Source organism: Hyaena hyaena, unplaced genomic scaffold (genome assembly GCF_003009895.1).
Source record: "Hyaena hyaena isolate Hyena2069 unplaced genomic scaffold, ASM300989v1 scaffold_5, whole genome shotgun sequence".
In the NCBI taxonomy this organism is placed as follows: Eukaryota; Metazoa; Chordata; class Mammalia; order Carnivora; family Hyaenidae; genus Hyaena; species Hyaena hyaena.
The window spans coordinates 4,084,695-4,105,638 of NW_024080637.1; the positions used below are offsets into that span (position 1 = coordinate 4,084,695).

The 20,944-nt window shown below is 43.8% G+C and overlaps 1 protein-coding gene across 1 annotated transcript in view; it reads left to right on the forward strand.

Moving 5' to 3' along the window:
• DAB1 (DAB adaptor protein 1) overlaps positions 1–20,705 on the forward strand; it is a 282,513-nt gene extending 261,808 nt beyond the window's left edge. The window contains exons 13-16 of the mRNA XM_039238907.1: positions 2,704–3,252; positions 7,085–7,212; positions 7,560–7,670; positions 19,567–20,705. Of these exons, the coding sequence (XP_039094838.1) occupies positions 2,704–3,252; positions 7,085–7,212; positions 7,560–7,655 (773 nt within the window). The 3' untranslated portion in view covers positions 7,656–7,670; positions 19,567–20,705. The remainder of the gene's footprint in view (positions 1–2,703; positions 3,253–7,084; positions 7,213–7,559; positions 7,671–19,566) is intronic.
• The last annotated feature ends 239 nt before the right edge of the window (positions 20,706–20,944 follow it).

Genomic DNA, 20,944 nt, shown 5'->3' on the forward strand with positions numbered 1-20,944 from the left:
AATGTCACCTTTAAATTCTTGAAATTCGTAGACAATATAACTTATCTACGTATTTTTTTCAAAACCCAATATAATGGCTGCATTATAATAGGAGGAACTTTTTAGAAGCTGACTTATAATTAAAGGATACATATTTGAATACGCAGAATGCGCTAGTGCAGGCACACTAAACATCCTACTAAGTGGTCTGGTGTGCATACCCAGAAAGAGAGTCGCTGCAGGTGCAGACAGACACTTGACTGTGGTGTTGGCCCAAACACCATGAGAAGGACCTCTGTCCTTCTGTCGGGACCACAGCTTTCCCAAATGGTGAGCAACTCTTAACAGTGTTTCAAACAAAACAGAATACAGGCTACCCTTAGAGTACCCAGTTGTTATGTTCCTGGGAAACTAAGTATGTTACAACTCTGCAGAGAAACTTTGAATTTGTGTGGAATTCAAAGTCCAGTCCATACTCAATCATAAGACACCGTGTGGAGTAACTACTGCAATGTTGGTCTCAGATGTTATAGGATATCTGGTATCTGTGCTCGCCGCCGCTTACATGCTGGTAGTGTCTCCCTCTCACAGGTTATCCTGACAACCAAACCCACCCCACAGATCTCTCGGTGGTCTCCTAAGGGGATGGCAGCACCCCCACTGAGAAGCACTGGGCCCCGCCGAATAAATCAGAAAATAAGAAACACAGTCGCAGAATTCTTAGTCTGTGGGTGGGCTCAGGTCACTGACTTATTATATGATAGGAGAGGTGAAAATCAACATAAGCAACTGTCAGGTTTGGAATGTCCACTCCAGTGCGTCTTCACCCATCTAAGTTCAGTGCACTAAGGCTCAAGTGATCTCATAAGGATATTGTCTGTTTTGCTTCTTGATGCCCCATAAGTGCATTTCACACTGCTGGATGAGTCAGCAAGAGGCCCATGTGTCCTGTCTCAGACTCTCTGGAACCTCCTCTCACCTTGCAAGGGAATAGCTAGATTTTCAATGTTGTCCCCATTCCTTATCCATCCGTTGAAGGGCAGGGGATCTGAGGCTGGAGCATGAGTGCGGCACTCTGCACACGACTTCTCTGGGCTCCCCAGAGTCACTGACATCACCCATGACCCAACCAGCACCACAGCACCTGCCTGCCTTCCCTTGGAAGCTTCAGGACACCCTGTACCCACTCCTTCCCTGGCCTCACTGCTGTACACCTGCAGACTCCCCCTGACAGCCACGAAAAGGCTGGTTTTGACAAGCCAGACCAAGTCAGCTTCTCCATCCTCTACTCCACCTGGCCTGGGCATCTGTCTCCAAGGCTCAGCTGCACAGGCATATGGCCCCTGGGTCCCCTGAGAAGGGCAGGGACCACTGGAAGCACGTGGGAGTTTCTCTGGGCCCGCCCACACTTTGCTGAAACACCGGGTGTGCTGCCTGTGCAAAGATCAGAAATTGGTCTGGGCCATCTGGGTGGGGCAGCGTGGTGCAGAGGGAAGAACACTAGCTTTGAGGATGGATGACCTCAGTTCAGATCCCGATCCCACTTGATGCTGGCTGTGTGACCCCAAGAGTAGTACTTTCTCTCTCTGAGCACCAATTTCCTTTTCCCTAAAATAGATTCCTCCCTGCAGGGATTTTGTGAAGATGTAGAGCATCTAATGCTGTGGAAATGATTTGTGTTACTATTGTTAATGTAAAAAGTGTCACTTGTGCTCCTTTTAAAATGGTTATATCTCACCTGAAAGGAATTAATACAGTCAACAATTCTCATGGTAGCCTATGTGAGTAGGCCCCCTGGAGTTTTGCAGTACCCAACATATGCTGCTGTATGGGGTGCTCCCCAGTAGACAGTCACCTAAAATTGGCATTAATAGTAATAATACAGAAATAATGTGTAATAATACCTGTAGCTACCATTTATTGCATGGCTGCTATATATCAAGAAAGGTTTTAAGTACTTTAAAGGCTTTATCTGATTCCGATCCTACTAATTGCTAACATTTACCGAAAGCTCACTCTGTGTCCGGTGTAGTACTCCACCTCAAATACATCCCCTCCATTTATCTGTAAGCCAAGCCTGTGTGACAGAAGGTATCTCATGCCCTTTTTTCAGATGCAGAGACAGAGCCCTAGAGAGCTTGTGAGCTCTCCCTAAATTGCAGAGGTGAGAAGTGGCAGTCTGAGGTTCAACCTGTGCCTCACAAGCCCAGACAGGGTGGTTCTTCTCCCTTGCTACAGGCCTTTGATGCTTCGAAGGAAGATCTTACTACCTGGCTTTCCAACAAGGAACCTGACTTTTTAGCTTAGAGAACAGGAGCGATTGAGAATGCCCCAAGGCTAGTAAGAAGGGGAGGCAAGATTCAAACCCAGATGCGCCTGATTTCCAGTCCTCTGCTGATAACACCGGCTGTTGAGGCTCTGGTGTCAGAAACCTTTAACAATGATGACAGTATTATCATTATCCTCCAGATGTGCCTGGCTTGTTCCCTCACTGCATTCTGGTGTCCACTGAGGAATCACCTCCTCGAAGAGGTTTCCCCTGACCATTGCTCTAGAAGGAATGCTCTCTGAGAGCAGGGACTTCTGTCTAACTCATCTTTGTGTCCCCAGTACCTAGCACATAGTCTGATACTTAGTAGTTGCTCAGTCATCTTTGCACTTATCCTTTGAATCCACGAATTGCTCCTTCCCAGGGTGCCTGACTATTCCTGTTCGTCCTTCCAGGTTATGTTGCAATGGGCGCCGTCCTCCCATCCTTCTGGGGACAGCAGCCCCTCGTCCAACAGCAGATCGCCATGGGTGCCCAGCCGCCAGTCGCTCAGGTGATGCCGGGGGCTCAGCCCATCGCATGGGGCCAGCCGGGTCTCTTCCCCGCCACTCAGCAGCCCTGGCCAGCTGTGGCCGGGCAGTTTCCGCCAGCCGCCTTCATGCCCACACAAACTGTTATGCCTTTGCCAGCCGCCATGTTCCAAGGTCCCCTCACCCCACTTGCGACTGTCCCAACCACGGGTGACTCCACCAGGTCAAGTCCACAGACCGAGAAGCCCAGGCAGAAAATGGGGAAAGAAATGTTTAAAGATTTCCAGATGGCCCAGCCTCCACCCGTGCCCTCCCGCAAGCCCGACCAACCCTCCCTCACCTGTACCTCAGAGGCCTTCTCCAGTTACTTCAACAAAGTCGGGGTGGCACAGGATACAGATGACTGTGATGACTTTGACATCTCCCAGTTGAATTTGACCCCTGTGACTTCTACCACGCCATCAACCAACTCACGTGAGTGCCCTTCTTTGGAGACATAAATCCAATAAGAATGATGCCTTGTTTCTGGAGTCAGAGAACTCCTCTCGGTTCCCATGCAGCAGGCTTCTTTGTTTATATTACTACTAATAATAATAGCTACCAATTACGAGGTACCAATTATAATAGACATACCTACTTTGTATACATTGATTACTTTTATACTCATAACAGTGCTTACTGCAGGTTTTATTAGACCTCCTTGGACAATAATGAAAGTGAAGTTCAAAGACGGGAGAGTAGGCAGAAGGGTAGCATTGAACCCAAACCTGTCACCTTTCCACCATGTAACTCGGCTGCTCAAGTTTTTTTCTTTATTCACTCACATCCATTCATTCATGATCCCTGTTTATGCCACACAGATTCCTGAAATGAAAATGCAGGGTGAATGTGAACTGCAAAAGTTTGGGGAACAAGGACAAAAATTTAGAATAGAAAATTAAGATCAAGAGAAAACTTACAGGCGAGAAAGAGCAGCTATAAGGTCTTATTCAACTCGTACAGTAGAAGCCAGATTTTGGCTTAAGGCTCTGGGTGTGGAAAGAGAAAAAATGGTAGTGTAGCAGAAAGCTCTACACTGGGAACCAACAGGCAGATTGATCATTTTGTAGTTTTGTGCCTGTCGGCCAGTCATTTTATGTTTGTGAGCCTCAATTTCCTCATCTCTCTTAGGCTAAGGGATAGTAAAAGGATTCAGTGCTGCAGAAACTGAAACATTGTATACCTCACAGAGTTTAAAGTCTTTTTATCACTGTTCTTGTTGAATATTGAGTGGTTTTGTGCAGAATCCTGACCAGGATTCCAACCTTGGCTCTTCTACCACAAGCTTTTTCTTTGGGCAAATGGATGACTTTTCTTCCTCACCTCAGCTGTATCATGGGTAATATATGTGAGCTGGCTTGGATGAGCCACGTGCCTCCTAGTTCAGGCATTCAGTGATTCTGTCCCAGCTCGCTTTTCTACTGCAGGCATCTGGAAAACCATGACCATGCGGCCATTCAGAACCCAGACACACTTGAGCATGGATATGCTTGGTCGACACCATTCAGAAAGGTGTCTGGCAATTCAGCCTGTGCCTTGACAGTTGATAAGGGAAAGGAAAAGGCTCATGGAACAATGAGTTTGGCGTTTTCATTACTGTCACAGATGATATGGATCACTGCTTGGCCAATATCGTGAATTGTCAAAAAAAAATCCAATGTTAACACAATTAGATAATGTCATTTCAGCCAGGTTCCGAAGGCTGTTCTGAAGAGGACTGCCTTCTGTGTGTATAAACAACACACTTCCACCCAGGCTGTATGATCTACTTAGTAGGGGCATCGCTGTTAACTCTAACTCATAGGGTTTCAACGAAGAATAATGAATAAAAAATGAAATGGTCAAAGAATAAGAGCGATATACAAATAAGCAAGTATCTCTTGACAGCAAGCACTGTCTGTCACTGGGCTTGGGAGCCAGCAACAAATAAAAGGGAAGTTGTAGTTCTTTGAGAACAGGGAATGTGTCCTAATCATCGTACACTTCTCATAATGCTCTCATACCATCTAGCACCTGGGAGATGTTTGGGAAAAGTCAGAGAGATTGAAATGAACAAAAGCCAAAGGCCACTCATTCACTATTGTGTTTTAGAGCAAGGGTCTGCAACCTTGGCTCTCTTGGTATTTGGGGACAGGTAATTCCTTGTTGGAGGGTCTGTGCTGTGCTCGAAGGACAGCTAGCAACCTCCCTGCACTCTACCCATTGGATTCCAGAAGCACCCATCTTCTCCCCCTAGTCGTGACAGTCAAAAATGGCCTGACATCTTGCCAAATATCCCCAGAATTTAAATTGCCCCAAATTTAGAGCCACTCTTGTAGATCATAGAGGTATTCTATAAAACCTTCTGAAGGAAAGACACAGCAATAAATGCCTAATTATGCTTTCAATTAATTTCATCTGGTAAGGGGGAGCAGTCTACCTCTCAGCCAGCCACTCAGCCTGGGTTCCCAGCCTTTAGTAAGCAATAAGCCGCTTTCAACACAATTCAGAATTCAGTTACACTAACATTTATTAAACAGCTATCACACATGAGGGTGCTTCTAGATTGCTTATCTCACTTAAACCCACTAGAACTAGTTTGCTCCATAATCGTCTCACAAAAGAGATTTCCTTTTAAATTAAAAAAGAAAAAGAATAATGTCTTATTTCAAAGAAAAGAGTGAAACCAATCTTTATATCCTCTTATCCAGAAGCATCACCTTCAGAATGTTTTGAGTCGAGGATCATTCGAACCCAAAGTAAACCTCAACTAGAGATAGAGCACACAGTCTAACTTCAGCTCAGGTCATAATCTAGCAGTTTGTGAGTTCAAGCCCCACGTCAGGCTCTGTGCTGACAGCTCAGAGCCTGGAGCCTGCTTCAGATTCTGTGTCTCCCTCTCTCTCTGCCCCACCCCCACTCATGCTCTGTCTCTCTCTCTCTCTCAAAAATAAACAAACGTTAAAAAAAGAAAAGAAAAAAGAAATAGAGCACACAATTGACCGGACAGTGTAGAACGACCTATGTTTAATCCCAGCGCTCCTATTTCATGGCTCTGTTAGCCCTGAAAAAGTCACTTCACCTCTCTGAGCTGCAGTTTCTTCATCAGAAAAGAACATTAGATACAACAGCAGTTTGCAGCATTCACATGAGAGAACCCCATGAATACAAAATGCCCAGCACAGTGCCCAGCTTGCTGGCACAGCATAAATAGCGTGATTATCCTAAATATAGATCCATCAAGGCAAAAGGTACTCACCAAGTTTTAGAATCGCTCACTATCTGATAAGCAGCCAGATTTTGCAAATTCTGGGCAGTTCTGGCAGGGAGGCCTCATCAGTGGCACTTAGAATTTAGCTACTAAATCAAGCCATACCACCTCCTCACTTGAGGCGGAGCCAGTGACCGGTGTTTTCAATGCCAAATTAGAAATCATTGAAGGAAGAACAGCTTCAAATGGCATTTTTGCTGTAACCTATGGAACAAGTGAGATGAGGAAAATATGGGAAGGCCAGGACAGAAGATGCAGGTCCTTACGCAGAATGAGAAATAAAGTGCCACTTGTCAACTTGCCACCAGCCGCATCCATTTTCCCACATCATTGAGGCTCTCTTCATTCAACACGTGTTCATCAAATACGTGCTGCATGCAAGGGTCTACCATTCAACAACTAAGTAGCTTCCATTCACCAACTATGTGGCCTTGAGCAATTTAGCAACTTTGCTTCCCTTATCTGTAAAATCGGGGTAACTCCGACCTCAAAGAGGCTTTGAGAGGGTTGGAGATACTGTCTGTGAAGCTTCTGACAGCATCTGACACATAGAGGGTACTCAATACATGCACATCACCATCCTCTGGTCTATTTATTCTTATTGAAATAATGCATGATGTTAAGAAAGAAGAAAGAAAAATGTGTTCAGTGGTTCTCAACTGGAGTGTGAAGAAGTGCAGTCTCTGAGCCAGTAGGTCCAGGGTGGGGGCCCAAGAATGTGCATTTCTGGCAAGTTCCCAGATGTGTTAGTGCGGCTGAGCCAAGGACCATTCCTTGAGACCCACTCCCCGACCCCCCCGTATGCATCTGCTCCTTCCTGATCCCAGGTGTGTGAGAGGGACAAGATAAATACATACAGAGGGGACCTTCAGTTGTCCAGCTGACCTGACTTAGGATAGAAAGCAGAGTGCTGGATTTGACCTGAATATAACCAGATCCCTGAGGTCCCTGTGGGATGTAAATGGCTGCAGACAGACACTTAATGATGTTCCCTTTCTGTGCACCGTCTCTGTGTAGCTCCAACCCCAGCCCCTAGACAGAGCTCTCCATCCAAATCATCTGCATCCCATGCCAGCGATCCTGCCACAGATGACATCTTCGAAGAGGGCTTTGAAAGTCCCAGCAAAAGCGAAGAGCAAGAAGCTGTAAGTAACCAACTTGTTCTTTCTTGTTTCTTGTTTTGTTGTTCCTTGAGACTAAGACCTCTGTATCTGAAAGGGACAGTGGGCGAGGAGCCCTGCATAGACTCTCAAGTTCTAGGCGGGGTGCTAGAGGGGCTTTCTTTCATGTTCGAATGAATGAGCAGCTGAAAAGCGTGTTCCTTTCACGAAGTCCTTCCCACGAGGCTCGGTTTGTGGGTATGGCACCCTCTGACTTGCAATTGCTACCTCCTTGAAAATAACTGATTGTGTGCATGAAAATTTGCCCAGCTGTCTAATGCTTTCAGTTGTTGAAAAGGAAAAAAAAAAAGTGTTATCTTCTTGTGTTCTAGCCTGATGGATCACAGGCCTCATCCAACAGTGATCCATTTGGGGAGCCCAGTGGGGAGCCCAGTGGTGATAATATAAGTCCACAGGCCGGTAGCTAGATAGCACAGGTCTGGGTAGGTATCTGTTCTTTTTATCTCCTTCACCCTTAAGCTATCTGCTTTCCCTCTTGCTTGTTCTTCCTTTCTGAAGTCACATCCCCGATGTTTGCCCCATCTCTCTCCTTGCCTGACTGTATTCCTGATGCTTGCACCATTTCCCCTTGCCTGAGCGCATTCCTGCTGCCTGCACCATCTCTCCTTGCCTGGTATCTATTTGCCATCTTGTTTCTCCTCATGGATGCATGACCTTTGACGTATACTGCTAGGTAAGGGTGAGGAGTGGGGATTGGTCCCATTCTTTTATTAATGATATGTTCTGAGTGGATGGTGGTGATAGAAGGAGGCATGGTCAATGTTACTTAACGTGGATTCAGTTTCTGAAAGCATCACCATTCCGAGATGGACACGTCTTGCCCGCTCTGGTAATTTCTCACTGCGGTGGGATCCAAAGGCTTTCATCTTTGAAGCAAAGTGTCCCTGCATCTGCTTGTACTCCACAGACCCAAAGAGGTCACCAACCAAACACCCAGTGAAGCCAGGCTACGAAGCAAGAACAAGCCGTGCTTGGAATGGGATTGATAGAGATGTAAGCTCACGGTAGCCCATTTAGTGTAGCCAGAGGGGACCCCCTCACCCTCACTAATGTAAAGGTAAAATTCAAAGCCCAAAGACATGTAGCCTTCGCTTGAGGCGCTGCTGTTTGCACCTGTTCTACAGCATACGGTTTGCCACCGAACCACTTCAGATTCTATCAGCAGCTACTTTGAGAGAAGTGTACTTACATTTACCAGAAGTAGCTTCTGGCACTTGAATTTCAATACATCTGATTTGATCCAAAGAAAGAGCTGCTGATGAAGCAAACCTTCGCAGGAGACAGAAGTACACCTCGTTACCCAGGCATGGTTTCTAAGGTCACTCCTTGAATAATGTGTTCAATTTTCAGATACTTTCCTAGTTTTCCTTAAACATGTAGGACTGCAAGGCTGTACCCACAAAGCTCCTGTTTTTAGTCCTGAACAGCATGGTAAAACCATTAAAATGGTAAATTGTTTTCACCATTCATAACTGGATGCTGAGGCTCGAAGTCCTTCTTAGGTCACATGTAAGTTATTTTGACAGTTATTGAAAGCTAATGCAGTGTTTGGAAGGTGCGTTTTGTTAATAGATTTTATGATTAAAGAACTGAACATACTGTATATTTTGCCACATTTCCTATCAGTACAGTGGCATATAATAACACATATGCCATGCAAAATACCCATCTAAGAATCCAGTCTTGCAGACCTCTTTGGGAAGCTGGTGAGTTTCAGGCAAAGTCAATGTTCCAGGAAGGAGGAGAGCTGAGGATTATGGGTGGATGCCTTGGAAAGATTCCCCAAGAGATTTTCTACCCCCTTGTGTATGTTCTATTTCATGTGCTCAACCTTGTCTTGAAAAATCTGATGAATGAACCAGAGGTGACAAGAGCCATTCATCAGTATAACATCTAACATCATCCTAAAATTGAAGTTCTTCTAGAAAACAAAGATGACTTACACCATTTGCAGATCAATGTATCAAACCCTCATCTTTATGAGCCTGCTCAGCTTGAGACAATCAAACAAGCTGAACTGTGGCTTGGGGGCTTTCGTCTATCCCACATTTGATGCTCTATTCAGAACCCCAAGCCATGGCTGAGCTGTAAATGGACGGAGCATGGGATAGCAGGAAGAGCTCAGAATTTGGAACTTGAATTCAAATTCTAGCCCAGGCTACTTAATAGCAGCAAATCTTGGGCAAGAACCATGATTTCTTTTGAGTGTTAGTTTCTTCATCTGCTAGAAGGGGCTTGTATTATTGAGTAGGTTAACTGAGACAGTATTTCAGTCTTTAAGATTGAGACAGACACCCAGCACTCAGCTCAAACTCAGCTTAAAACTCTGGGCCCTGGAGCAAGATTGAGTTTAGAATCTGGCTGTACCTACGTGACCCTAATGAAATTTCATAGTAAGTCTCTATCTTATTTTTTTTAATCAGGGTAAAAATATTGTTTTCCTTAAAGGGTGGTTTTGTGAATGAAGTGAGGTGATCTATGTGGAGCTCATAGCACAGTGTCTGACACCTAAAAAACAACCCGTGGATGTTAGCTCTCACCACAGTCATCTTCATATGTGCTCAGTAAATGTTCCCCAGTACCTTAGTTTTTATACATTTTGCCCTCATATAGAATAAATTTTACCATAAAGACCCAGGCCATTGACTGGGAAGCTTTACTATGTGCTTCCTCTCTTCAGATAATTAATTTTCAGTATGCCTCAAAACAGTTTTTTGGGGGAAAAAAACAGAAACGGGAAAATGCAATTTCCTAGCTCTTTGGCTTGCCCACTCTCATAATCAGAATGATGCCAGATAGGGGCTCACAAGCCACCTCTCATTTCCAAAAAATGTGCAGTCTTAGATTCACACATAAATTATAATAAATAGCTCCCAACCCCAAAAGGGCTGGAACTGTAATCTTCAATAAAACAGTTTTCTCCTTTGAACACTTGGCTTGGCATTATCACAGTTGCGTTGAGAATCCCAAACCAAGAGGCTGATGCCAGGCTCACAGACATATCCCCCAAGGTGCCCACAGGAGAAGTCCATGTGTGCCTTTCTGGGCCCCTCCATCAATAGCAGCACGAGCCGTGTTTGATCTTTCTGCCCATTGCATCCACTCATCCACCCAACTAGAAATCTCCGGACTGCAATCTCTTAGTGCCTTTCCAGACATCTGGACAACGGACACTATGAAGAGAAAGTTACATCATGGCTCTCTTTTCCCCTCTGTCTTTGTACAGTTGGAAAGCAGGGATCTTGTCCTTCTTATCCCCCTTGCATTTTATCTCCAGCTGCTTTTGATTAGAAATACTCCCACAGTTGTTGGTAGTTGGTGGTAACATCTATTAATAAGTGAAAGCCATATCACACAATCACACCACAGCAAGAGGGAACAAACGACTCAGTCTTTGCAGGTGGAAGCCTCAGTACCAATCTCAAACAGCATTTCTGTTTTAGCAATAAAGGGAAATATCTTCAATTATTTCATTTTTCCCCTTACCCTCCCATCTGGGAGAATCACGTGTCTTTGAAAGACTGGGTCAACAGGGGCAAAAAAAAAACAAAAAAAAAAATAAAGGAAAGAAAGAACCCAAATAATATTGTAATGGCCGGTGTGGGAATGGGACATAATTTATACTTCACGGGTATGTTGCTGGAGCAATTTTAAGGGCGAAATGTTAGCTTTTGAGGAGATGAAGGAAAAATGAAAACATTTATTTGGTTAAATGGCTAAGTAAATAAACTGCCTATCAGACTTTCCCAGCTGTCAAGGCAAAGTAGCATCTGTAACAACAGGGAATTGTTTGGTCTGTCTCCCTTAGTAACAATAGATATCGTCATAAATAATAAGTCGTTGTCACGTTTTTAATACCGATCTTCGTAGTGGGAATCCAAGACATATAAGATATTACCTGATGGATTTCTAGTGTTCAAGGGAAAAGAAAGCTGAACCTCAGATGCTTTTGATGGAAGAAGCTTTAAAAAAAAAAAATAAAAACAAAATCTTTGTAAAAAGAAAGGAAGAAGTGCATAGAGTCAGGGACTTAGGTCTGGATTCTGGTTTCAAAGCAGGTGACCTTAGGCAAACACATAACCCCTTTGTACTCTGGTCCCTCACATGGATAAATATGGATAATTAGTTTCAACAACTCCTTCCCTAGGCTCCCCCAGAGTCAGTAATCATGACCATGAAAGTGCTTTGTCACCTTGTAAGTAAAATACATGTATCTGGAATTATTGTTATTATTCTATTTTTAAATCCAATGAAACAACAGAGCCTTAAACCAAAGAACCATATAAAACATAAAATAATCTGCCCGTCTCTTGGACATAACACTCAGAGGCAAGTCCAACCCCAAGGTATTGGAGTCATGCAGTCAGGAGATGGGAGGGGCCCTGCTGAGGGCCATGTTGGCCAGGGTGGAGAGGTGGGTTGGGTGCCCAGAAATATGTAAAAGACGAAATCAGGAGACCACTAAGACTGAAGAGAAACGGGAGTTGAAGACAAAGACATAACCAAGGACAGTCCCAACGTTCCTGATTTGGGAAGCTAGGTGGTGCCAGTCACTGCATTATGGAACACAGCATACTTGAGCAGAGAGAGGGTGGGCTTTAGAACTTGAGTTGAACTTGCGATGCCCATGAGACAGCCAAGGAGAGATGCGGGAGGCTGCTGGATTCAAGAATCTGGAGATCAAAAGAGGAATCCAGACTACACAGCAAGATTTCAATATAGGTCCCAGCCATTAGAGTACTGGGCACAGGTAGACTATGTTGATCATTTGGACCAGAGGTCAGCAAACTCTTTATAAACATTTACGCTTTGTGGGCCAGTTCTCTGTCACAGCGAATCTACTCTACTCTTAGAGAAAGAAAGCAACAAGAGATAGTGCATGAAGGAATGAATGTGACTGAGTTCCAATAATACTTTATTTAAAATACTTTGTTAAATTATTAGAAGCAGGCAGCCGCCAAAATTGGCCAATGGACTATGGTTTGCTGACCTCTGTTTTAGATCCCACTCACTGTTTCCAGAATCCCTCTGCAGAAGGTAATCACCATGCCTTTCTCTTATTACTAATAATACAATATATTTTAAAATTACTAGCATGTTTATAACCCTTTTATAAACATCACCTAATTCAATCCTCAGGGAAGCCCTCATAAGTATTTTTATTATTCCCATTTCACAGATACGACAGGTAACGTAGACAGGTTAATGGCTTGCTGAAATCACAAGACTCACACATAATGAGACTAGGATTTGAACCTACACCCAGGTTAAATAACTGGAGAGCTCTCAACCACACCAGGACCACATGGGTTTTAGCAGCTTCTCTTTGACTTAACAGCTGCATGCCTTGAGGCAGATGGCTTCATTTCTGACCTTTGGTCTTCTCTTCTGTAAAACAATTTCCATATCCTTCCAGCTGACATTCTAAGACCTTCTCACTTGCCTGGGTCACCCAGTCAGAGCATGGAAGACCCAATCCTCAAACAAGATCTTCTAATAGGACCCCTCCCCCAGGCTGCCTTATTCTAATAGAGGATAGGACATAAGCCCCTTAAATATGCTGACTTCATTAGGGTTCCTGGAGACTATCGGACTGAGATCCAGTACTCTTTCCTGATGACCAGGAGTTTCCTCTGGACAGGACCCTCTGCTCATGGCAGAGAATTGGTGTCAGCAACCTCACTGTCTTCATCTACTTGTGACACATCAAGAAAGATGATGTGGGGCACCTGGGTGGCCTAGTCGGTTAAGCGTCCGACTTTCGCTTAGGTCATGATCTCGAGGTTCGTGGGTTCGAGCCCCGCATCAGGCTCTGTGCTGACTGCCAGCTCAGAGCCTGGAGCCTGTTTCAGAGTCTGTATCTCCCTCTCTCTCTGACCCTCCCCTGCTCACGCTGTGTGTGTGTCTCTCTCTCCTAGAAATAAATAAAAATATTTAAAAAAATGATGTATGTGTGCAAAGCAGATAATTTGTGTCCATGATTGTTGGAGAAATGTAGAGTTGGTCAGAATATTTGCAGACTCCCCCCTTGGGAACTCAGATTCTGCATCTCTGCATTCACCAAGTGGGTTTCAGCACCCCAAGATCCCAGGAAGCAAGGCATTTGGGCAGCAGTGTCAGTCTCTAAGGTAGTCGTCTTAAATCCCTCCTGTATTTTAAAGACCTTTCTACCCTGAAAGGCAGACATGCAGCCGGAAAGTAATCAGAAAGATTTATCGGGTTTTTTCCTTTTTGTTCAAAGACTCCCAGCACTTGTCAAAATATTTTATGTTTTCTGAGCTCATTTGTTACTTGTCACAATCCCTTGAGGTAGATGTTACAAGCCCCATTTTGTCGATGAAGAAACTGAGGTCCAGGTAAAATGCCTGCCTAAGTTCACATAGGAAGTTAGGATAGCTGGGGTCTTTCTGGCTCTAAAACCCATGCATTTTTAATGATTTCCTTCGTGTCTTCAGACAGGACTTTATTTCAGCCTCATTTCCACTCCCTGACTATTACCATGTTTTTCATTTGCAAAGCCAAGAAATGTAAAACCCCACCGAGCTGGGCCCCAGTGTTGTGGGTGGTTATTGCCTCAGCCGGGTGGTGCTGCGGGGCTCAAGCTTTGGCTCACATCTGGCTCCAGTCTGACCTCTGGCTTGGCTAGGTGTTGATCTCACCCCCAGGCATAAATGGGCTCGCTCAGCAAGCCGCTTGCATGGTGCACATTGACCTCTCCTCTGAGACCACCTTGCTCAGCATGCCCTGTCTTCTCTCCACCAGTAATTTTTTTTCAAGGGACGTATCTTTAGTAGATGTAGCTAAGGTTTCTGAAAACAAACATAATAAAAATTAAACAGGTGCAAAGGACTAAGCATAATTTAGGTGGCTTCAAAACGAGGCTCATCTTAAGGCAAGATAGGAAACTTCAAGCCAAAATTGTGGGGGCCAAATGGGGAAAATGAAGAAGCAGACAGAGAAATGAGAGACCATACCCTGGGCTGCTCTCCTCTGTTTCTGATACTTTGGGGAAAACACCCCTCAAGCCCGGGGCCTCAGTTTCTCCCTGCAGGCGAGAAGTGTCAGGCCGTGGCCCATTCTTGCTTTGACCTTCTACAAGAGGGAGCACATGGTAGTGGAGAGGACAGTACGCATAAGGACACCTGAGTCTGTTTCTGTGAAACTCTAGGAAAAGACAAATCTATCGATAGTGTTCAAAATCAGATCAGTGGTGGTTGGCACTGGAATGAGGGGTTGACTGAGAAGGACACAGGGAAGGTTGTGGAAGTTCTATAGCTTGATTGTGGTGAGGAGGACCAAATGGGTGGGTATGTTTGTCTGGACTCCTCAAACTGTACACTTAAAACAAGAACATTTCATTATATGCAAACTACACCTCAATAAGGTTGATTTTAAGATGAGAGTAGATGAATTTGCAGAAACAGGGAGCAGAGGGGCGCCTGGATGGCTTAGTCGGTTGAGCGTCCGACTTTCGCTTAGGTCATGATCTCACGGATCGTGGGTTCGAGCCCCGCATCGGGCTCTGTGCTGACTGCCAGCTCAGAGCCTGGAGCCTGTTTCAGAGTCTGTGTCTCCCTCTCTCTCTGACCCTCCCCTGTTCACGCTATCTCCTAGAAATAAATAAAAATTAAAAAAAAAAAAAAAAAAAGAAACAGGGAGCAGATTAGAGGTTCCGAGGGGTTGGGGCTATGGAGAATGGGGAGTTAGTTACTGCTTAATGGGTCAGTCTGTTTGGGGTGATGACAGAGTTGTACAACATTGTGGGCATAATTAATGCCGCTGAATTGGACACTTAAAAATGATTCAGATGGCAAATGCTATGCTATACATATATTATTGCAATTTTTTAAAAAAGCTAAAAAAACAAGCTAACTAACTAAACTCGTTATATCCCATCTCTGCCCTGTGCTGACTGAATGACCTTGGGCAAGTAGCCAAGGTCACCTCCTTGGCTTGCTTCTTCACTATAAGTAGAGATAAGAGTATCCAAGGTACAGCCTCACTGTGAAGCCCAAGTGAGATCATGTATGTGAGCTAAGAAAGTCCTTACAGACTGTAAATGTTTCTGGAAACATAAGCTCTTATTAATCCTAATTCTGTGATTCTCCATGGCTACTGTAAACACATAATTCATACTGGGCATAGTCTGTAAACATGTGGAAGTATCTTATCCAGAGGGCCCTGTGCCCAGGTCCTATAGATTTTTTTTTTAATGTTTTATTTATTTCTAGGAGAGAGAGAGAGAGACAGCGTGAGCAGGGGAGGGTCAGAAAGAGAGGGAGTCACAGACTGAAACAGCCTCCAGACTCTGAGCTGGCAGTCAGCACAGAGCCCGACGCAGGGCTCGAACCCACAAACTGCGAGATCATGATATAAGCGAAAGTTGGACGCTTAACCGACTAAGCCACCTAGGTGCCCCCCAGGTCCCATAGATTTAACCCCACATTCTTTCTACACAATTTCCCTGGGCTAGTCCAGCGTCATTATTAGATTTCCTAACAGAGACTGGTTATACTTGCTCCTGTGTACTATGAAGGAGAAGCCACCTACAAGCGATTGTGAAGCTTAGAACTACCTTCTGCAAAGGAGGGATAGAACCACACATGCAGACATGAGGGACCTCACCTTTTTGGTATCTCCTGTGTGTCAGGCTTTGTGCTAGATAATCAGTGTATATTTTCTTCTTCGATCCTCACCACACCTCTCACAGAGAGAATTTCTAGGCTCATTTTACAAATGAAGAAACTGGAAATCAGAGGGGTAAAGTGTCCTGCACAGAGTCCTCCAGTCCTAGACCTCTACTGCTTCTTGTATAGACCTCTGTCCAAACTGCATCTTGTTATCTTCTAGTATGTTCTACACAGTCAGCTCCACTGTCCCCAAATTCTGAGTGGGAGCAGAGTGGTCCACATCACCTGCAGAGTCCAGGAAGTCTTTCTCCTGGAGCTGGGTCTGAATTAGGAACTCTCATTGTAGGACAAAGAGAGGCACCAGTGGCAGGAGAAACTGCCTGAGCAGAGCCTCAGAGATGGGGAAATCCCGTCAAGTGACCAGGGTGACCAGAAGAAGAGCAGAAGGTGAGGCATAGGAGAGAGAATGGAAATAGATGAGGCTGGAAGGTGGAGCCTTATTGGAAGGGTGCCATTCTGAGGGGTTTGTTTTCCTTGCGGTAATAAGGAGTCAGGAAGATTGTTTTGAGCAAAAGAATGACATGACCAAATCAGAAAGATCATTCTGGCAGAGGCATAAAGACATTTAAAAAAACAAACAAACATGATTTACGTGACCTGAAAGTTGGGTTTTGATTCACGATCTGGAAGGAACATTTATTAGCTCTAATGGACTATGAAACAAATGGGTCTTGTGTGCCCAGGTAAGAAGCTTTGACCTTACCCTGTGGGTGATGGGGAGCCTTTGAAGGAGGGCAGAGATGTGGTCAAATCTACCAAAAAGAAAACAAAAAATATCAACAGTGTGCTATGTTAATGTACGATTCCATTTAGGCTTTTGGAATATTGAAAATAGCCTGAAGACCCCCATCATGACCTTGCCAGAAGCCAGGTTGGAAATTTCTGGATCAAATGATTTCTTACTCCCCTCCAGCTCTGACAGTCTAAGATTCTGTAACAGGGAAGGTAAAGCTATTGCCAAAACGTATAATGCATCACAGTGTCAGACTTAGGGATTATCTGCTGCTTGGGGTTTTCCACACCACTGCTCCCCTTCATTATTGGGGATAATTGAGAGTTGACTGCAGTCCTTACCGCTGTTGTGATGGGTATTTGAAACTAAATTCCGGCAAGCAGGAGATGTGTGAATATTTATCTCAGCTGCAGAAAGTTAATGCAGTGTGGCATTAATTACCCTGTCTGAGCCTGCTGTCTTCTTCTGTTTTTAGGTGTCATTCTCTGTTGAATAAATTAGTTTCCAAAATTAGAATAGAGCAAATTGTAGGCTGAGATCAAGGCGGCCTGAGTTCTTAGGGTTTCCGAAAAGAAGAGTGGGCTGAGCAGTTCTACCCGGGAAAGATGAAGATACGTCCTGTAGCCCAGCACAGACAGGAGAACGCGTTTTGTTTTGTTTTTTTCCCCACCAGAACTTGTACTTGACTTCCCTTCTTCTACCTTTGCTCCACCCAGCCCACCCCCAGAATACAAACACAGCAAAGTTACATGATTAGCCTTGCAATAGGTATATGAAACATTTCAAGGTATTGGTAAGGAAGAGATTAGGTGCATAACAAAGCATCTTGCTATAGATTCTCCTAGATTCGATTTTGAGAGAATGAAGCCAAACTAGAGTGTATTTAGGACAGAGTGACAGAACAGTGAAGAAAATAGAAACTGTATCATAGTCATTCATTAATCCCACAAATTCATTCGTTGAGCACCTGCTGTGCTAGGTCCACACATGTAAAATGGCAGGAGGATTTGGCAAGCAGTAACCCAGAGGTAGGATATGGAATAATGCGCTTCCATGTTTTCTGTCATCAGACATTTGGGAGAAGGATTACATTCATTCTGTATGTTTCTAGGGGCAATATAAAGTCCCATGTATGGAAAACATGGAGGGACAAATTGGTATCCTCTTCTGCTACAGAATAGGGGGTCTCAAAGGGTAGGCAGATGCTTTTCTCTGAAAGAAGACATAATGAGGTCCAGAAGAAGGCATCTTGGATTTGACAGCAGGAGTCCTGGATTCAGTTTAGGACATGGTTTCTAAGTAACTTTGCCATTCTGGGAAACAAAAGCTCCCTTCTTTAGGCTTCACAGTCTTCACCTGTAAAATGATGGATCTGGATAAAATTATGTCCAAGTCCATTCCCACTGTACAATAAAAGTAAGCAATATGATCTTTTAAATGCATGAGGTGCAGCACTATGACCTTGAGATCACCACACTTCTCTGACCTTCAGTTTTTATCTACAAAATGAGATGGAAAGAACAAAAGCCACTCCTAGGACTGTTTTGCAGATAAAATAAGATGGGAGGGTGCTTTGTAAACCCCGAAGCACTCTACAGTACTACAGATTGAAGGATTGGTCTTTTCTTTCTTTCATGGCAATTGTTGTAGTTGCCTAGATAAAGCTCTGGACGCTCATGTTCCAAACTTCACTAGCTATAGGAGCATGGAAAAATTGCTTTACTTCTTTGTACATGATTTCCCATTTGCAAAGGAGACAAAACATCTGCTTTACAAGACTGTTGTGATGTGTTAAAAAGACAATGTACTTAAAGACACCTAGCATGGTGCCAGACATGTAGCCAGGGCTCACAGAATATCGGTTCGATCTGATGATTTAAGAAAATAAGGCAAATAAAAGGGATCTGTACTCACGTGGCAACAGCCAGGCTAATATAAAAATATGACAGAATTAAGATGTCACTGTTTCCTTTTAATTCTGGCATAGATATCCAACAGTGACAGCAAAAGGTCAATTGTAAAGGAAGGGCCTATGTATGCCTAAGACCAGAGCCTTGATCTGATCTGCCAGGCCAGTGCACCCTGGGCCATCTCAACGTGAAGTCGGAAGTAGTATCAACAGGGCTAAACACCATTTCCCATATACCTTTGGACTGAAGGTTTGCCTTGTCATATACTGGTAAAAATCCCTGTGTGTGCCTCACAACAGCCAGTTCCAGGGTGTAGGCAAATGACTGGCCAATCCCGAAACAGGAGATTTAATGGAAACAAGTCCCAGAAGCTCTGAACTAAGAGCTAAAGGCATAATAATGGCTGTTTCGCTTCCTCAGAAGTGTGCTCAGCCCTCTCTGCCTGCAGAAACCAAAGACAGCTTGAACTAGAACTTCAGTGGTTTCAAGTAGACATTCATAAAACTATGTTGGAAGAATTTCCACTCAACTTGTGATGATTGTTTCCATTTTCTGAAGACCTCTTACTGCCAAGCACTGTGCTAGATGCTTTATATATAGATTATCTCAAACTCTCTCAGGAACCCTGTAGGATAAACAGTATTATTACCATTTAATGGTTGGGAAAACTGAGGCTCAGAAAGAATAAGTATCTTACCCACATCACACAGCTTGTCCAGCTCTCTCTGCTACACCATCCTTTTCCCCTGAGTGGGAAACCAGTCTCGGCTTGAAAACAAGTACAGACCTGGGTGAGTAGTTATTCTTAATGATGAAAAAAGTTGCCAAAATGACATGCATCATGATCAGATAAGCCAAAAATTACCTAAGGTCATCCATCATCAACTGTCATCTCTCTGTTCTAATCCCAACCCCTCCTTCCCAAGCTGCCTCAGGAAACCCTATCTGGAAAAGAGCAGGTCTCACTTTGTCCCTCTGTCCTTAGGAGCTGGAGCCTCTCTATGCGCAGATCAACAGACCCAAGAAATAGCATCAGTGTGGGCTCATGGCAGGTGCTTCAAGACTGGCATGGAAATCGGCATCGTGATGGGCTCTCTTGTATTCTTTCACCTCACCTCATCCCACGAAGAAATTAATGACTGCCCAACAGAACTCATTTGGAAAAGGGAACTAAGAGTTTTTGGCAACAATGGCAGATAACTATGGCAGCACAAAAAAAATCACAAAAGTATAAAAAAATCATACCCAGCATTAAGTCACAAATCAAGCAAATGCTTACCCGACAAATACTCTGAGCTCTGTTAGCATGGGTTTAAGATGACCCAGGATGCAAAATCATAACTCTCTCTTTATTTCTCAACTGTTGGCCACAATAAAGACATCAAATGTGGGGTTACAGGCCTCAGAGAACGACAGCAGGGTTGGCACTGACTTCTCTTAGACACGAGCAAGATGTCCTCGTGACGACAGTATCCTCATCCTTATGCCTTTTGACGTATGATGATGTCTTTTCATCGCTCCACAGGGCCTCGTCTGCCATTTTGTCCCCTTTCCTTTGTCATGTTTAAAAATTAATGGGTGTAAAGATTTTTGTATTGCTTTTGACTTTTTTTTAGATATGGGTGAGGAAATCTAACTGGAAAAGGAAAGCCTCATATGAAATGAATTAACTTGAAAATCACAAGACAGATAAGTGGTTGATTATGATCAAGAATGTTGCCAAAACAACCCTTCAGCTATTCTGCACCCTGGTGAAGAAAGACAGCTTTTGGTTCGAATCTTCATTCTGCGAGTAGGAAAGGACATCGGATCCCATTGATAAGAAAGATGAAAAATGCATCTGGTTTTCTAAGAAGCTGTAAACTCTAAGTACAATAAAATGATATTTTTTATTTTTCCGATATCTTGCTGCTGTGATGCTATGCAGACAAGTGTCTTCTCCACGTGCCATTTTCAAAGAAAAGTCATTTGCCAAATAATTCTGGTACAATCCTGTTAATGTGGTTTTGGATCTTAAAACCAACTTTCTAATGGAACAATGGTGACATGAATATTCAGAATAACAAACTGATTCCGAGATCACAATGGTTCATCTGTATCTCTTTTTGTACATCAGAAAATTCAAATGGGATTTTTATTTTATAACTTGAAAAAAAAAAAAAAACCTTACCATTAAACTCTTTAAATATTTAAGGGAAATGGCTTTAAGGAGTTCTAATGAAAAAAAATGCCAGTTGTTGTTTTTTTGTAAATATAAATGTTAATGAAAATGCTTTTTAATAATGCCATTACACTGTAGAGAAGGTAGCAGATTGAGTGCAGGATGTGACAGACTTGATGGATGGGGCTCCCTCTCCAGATGT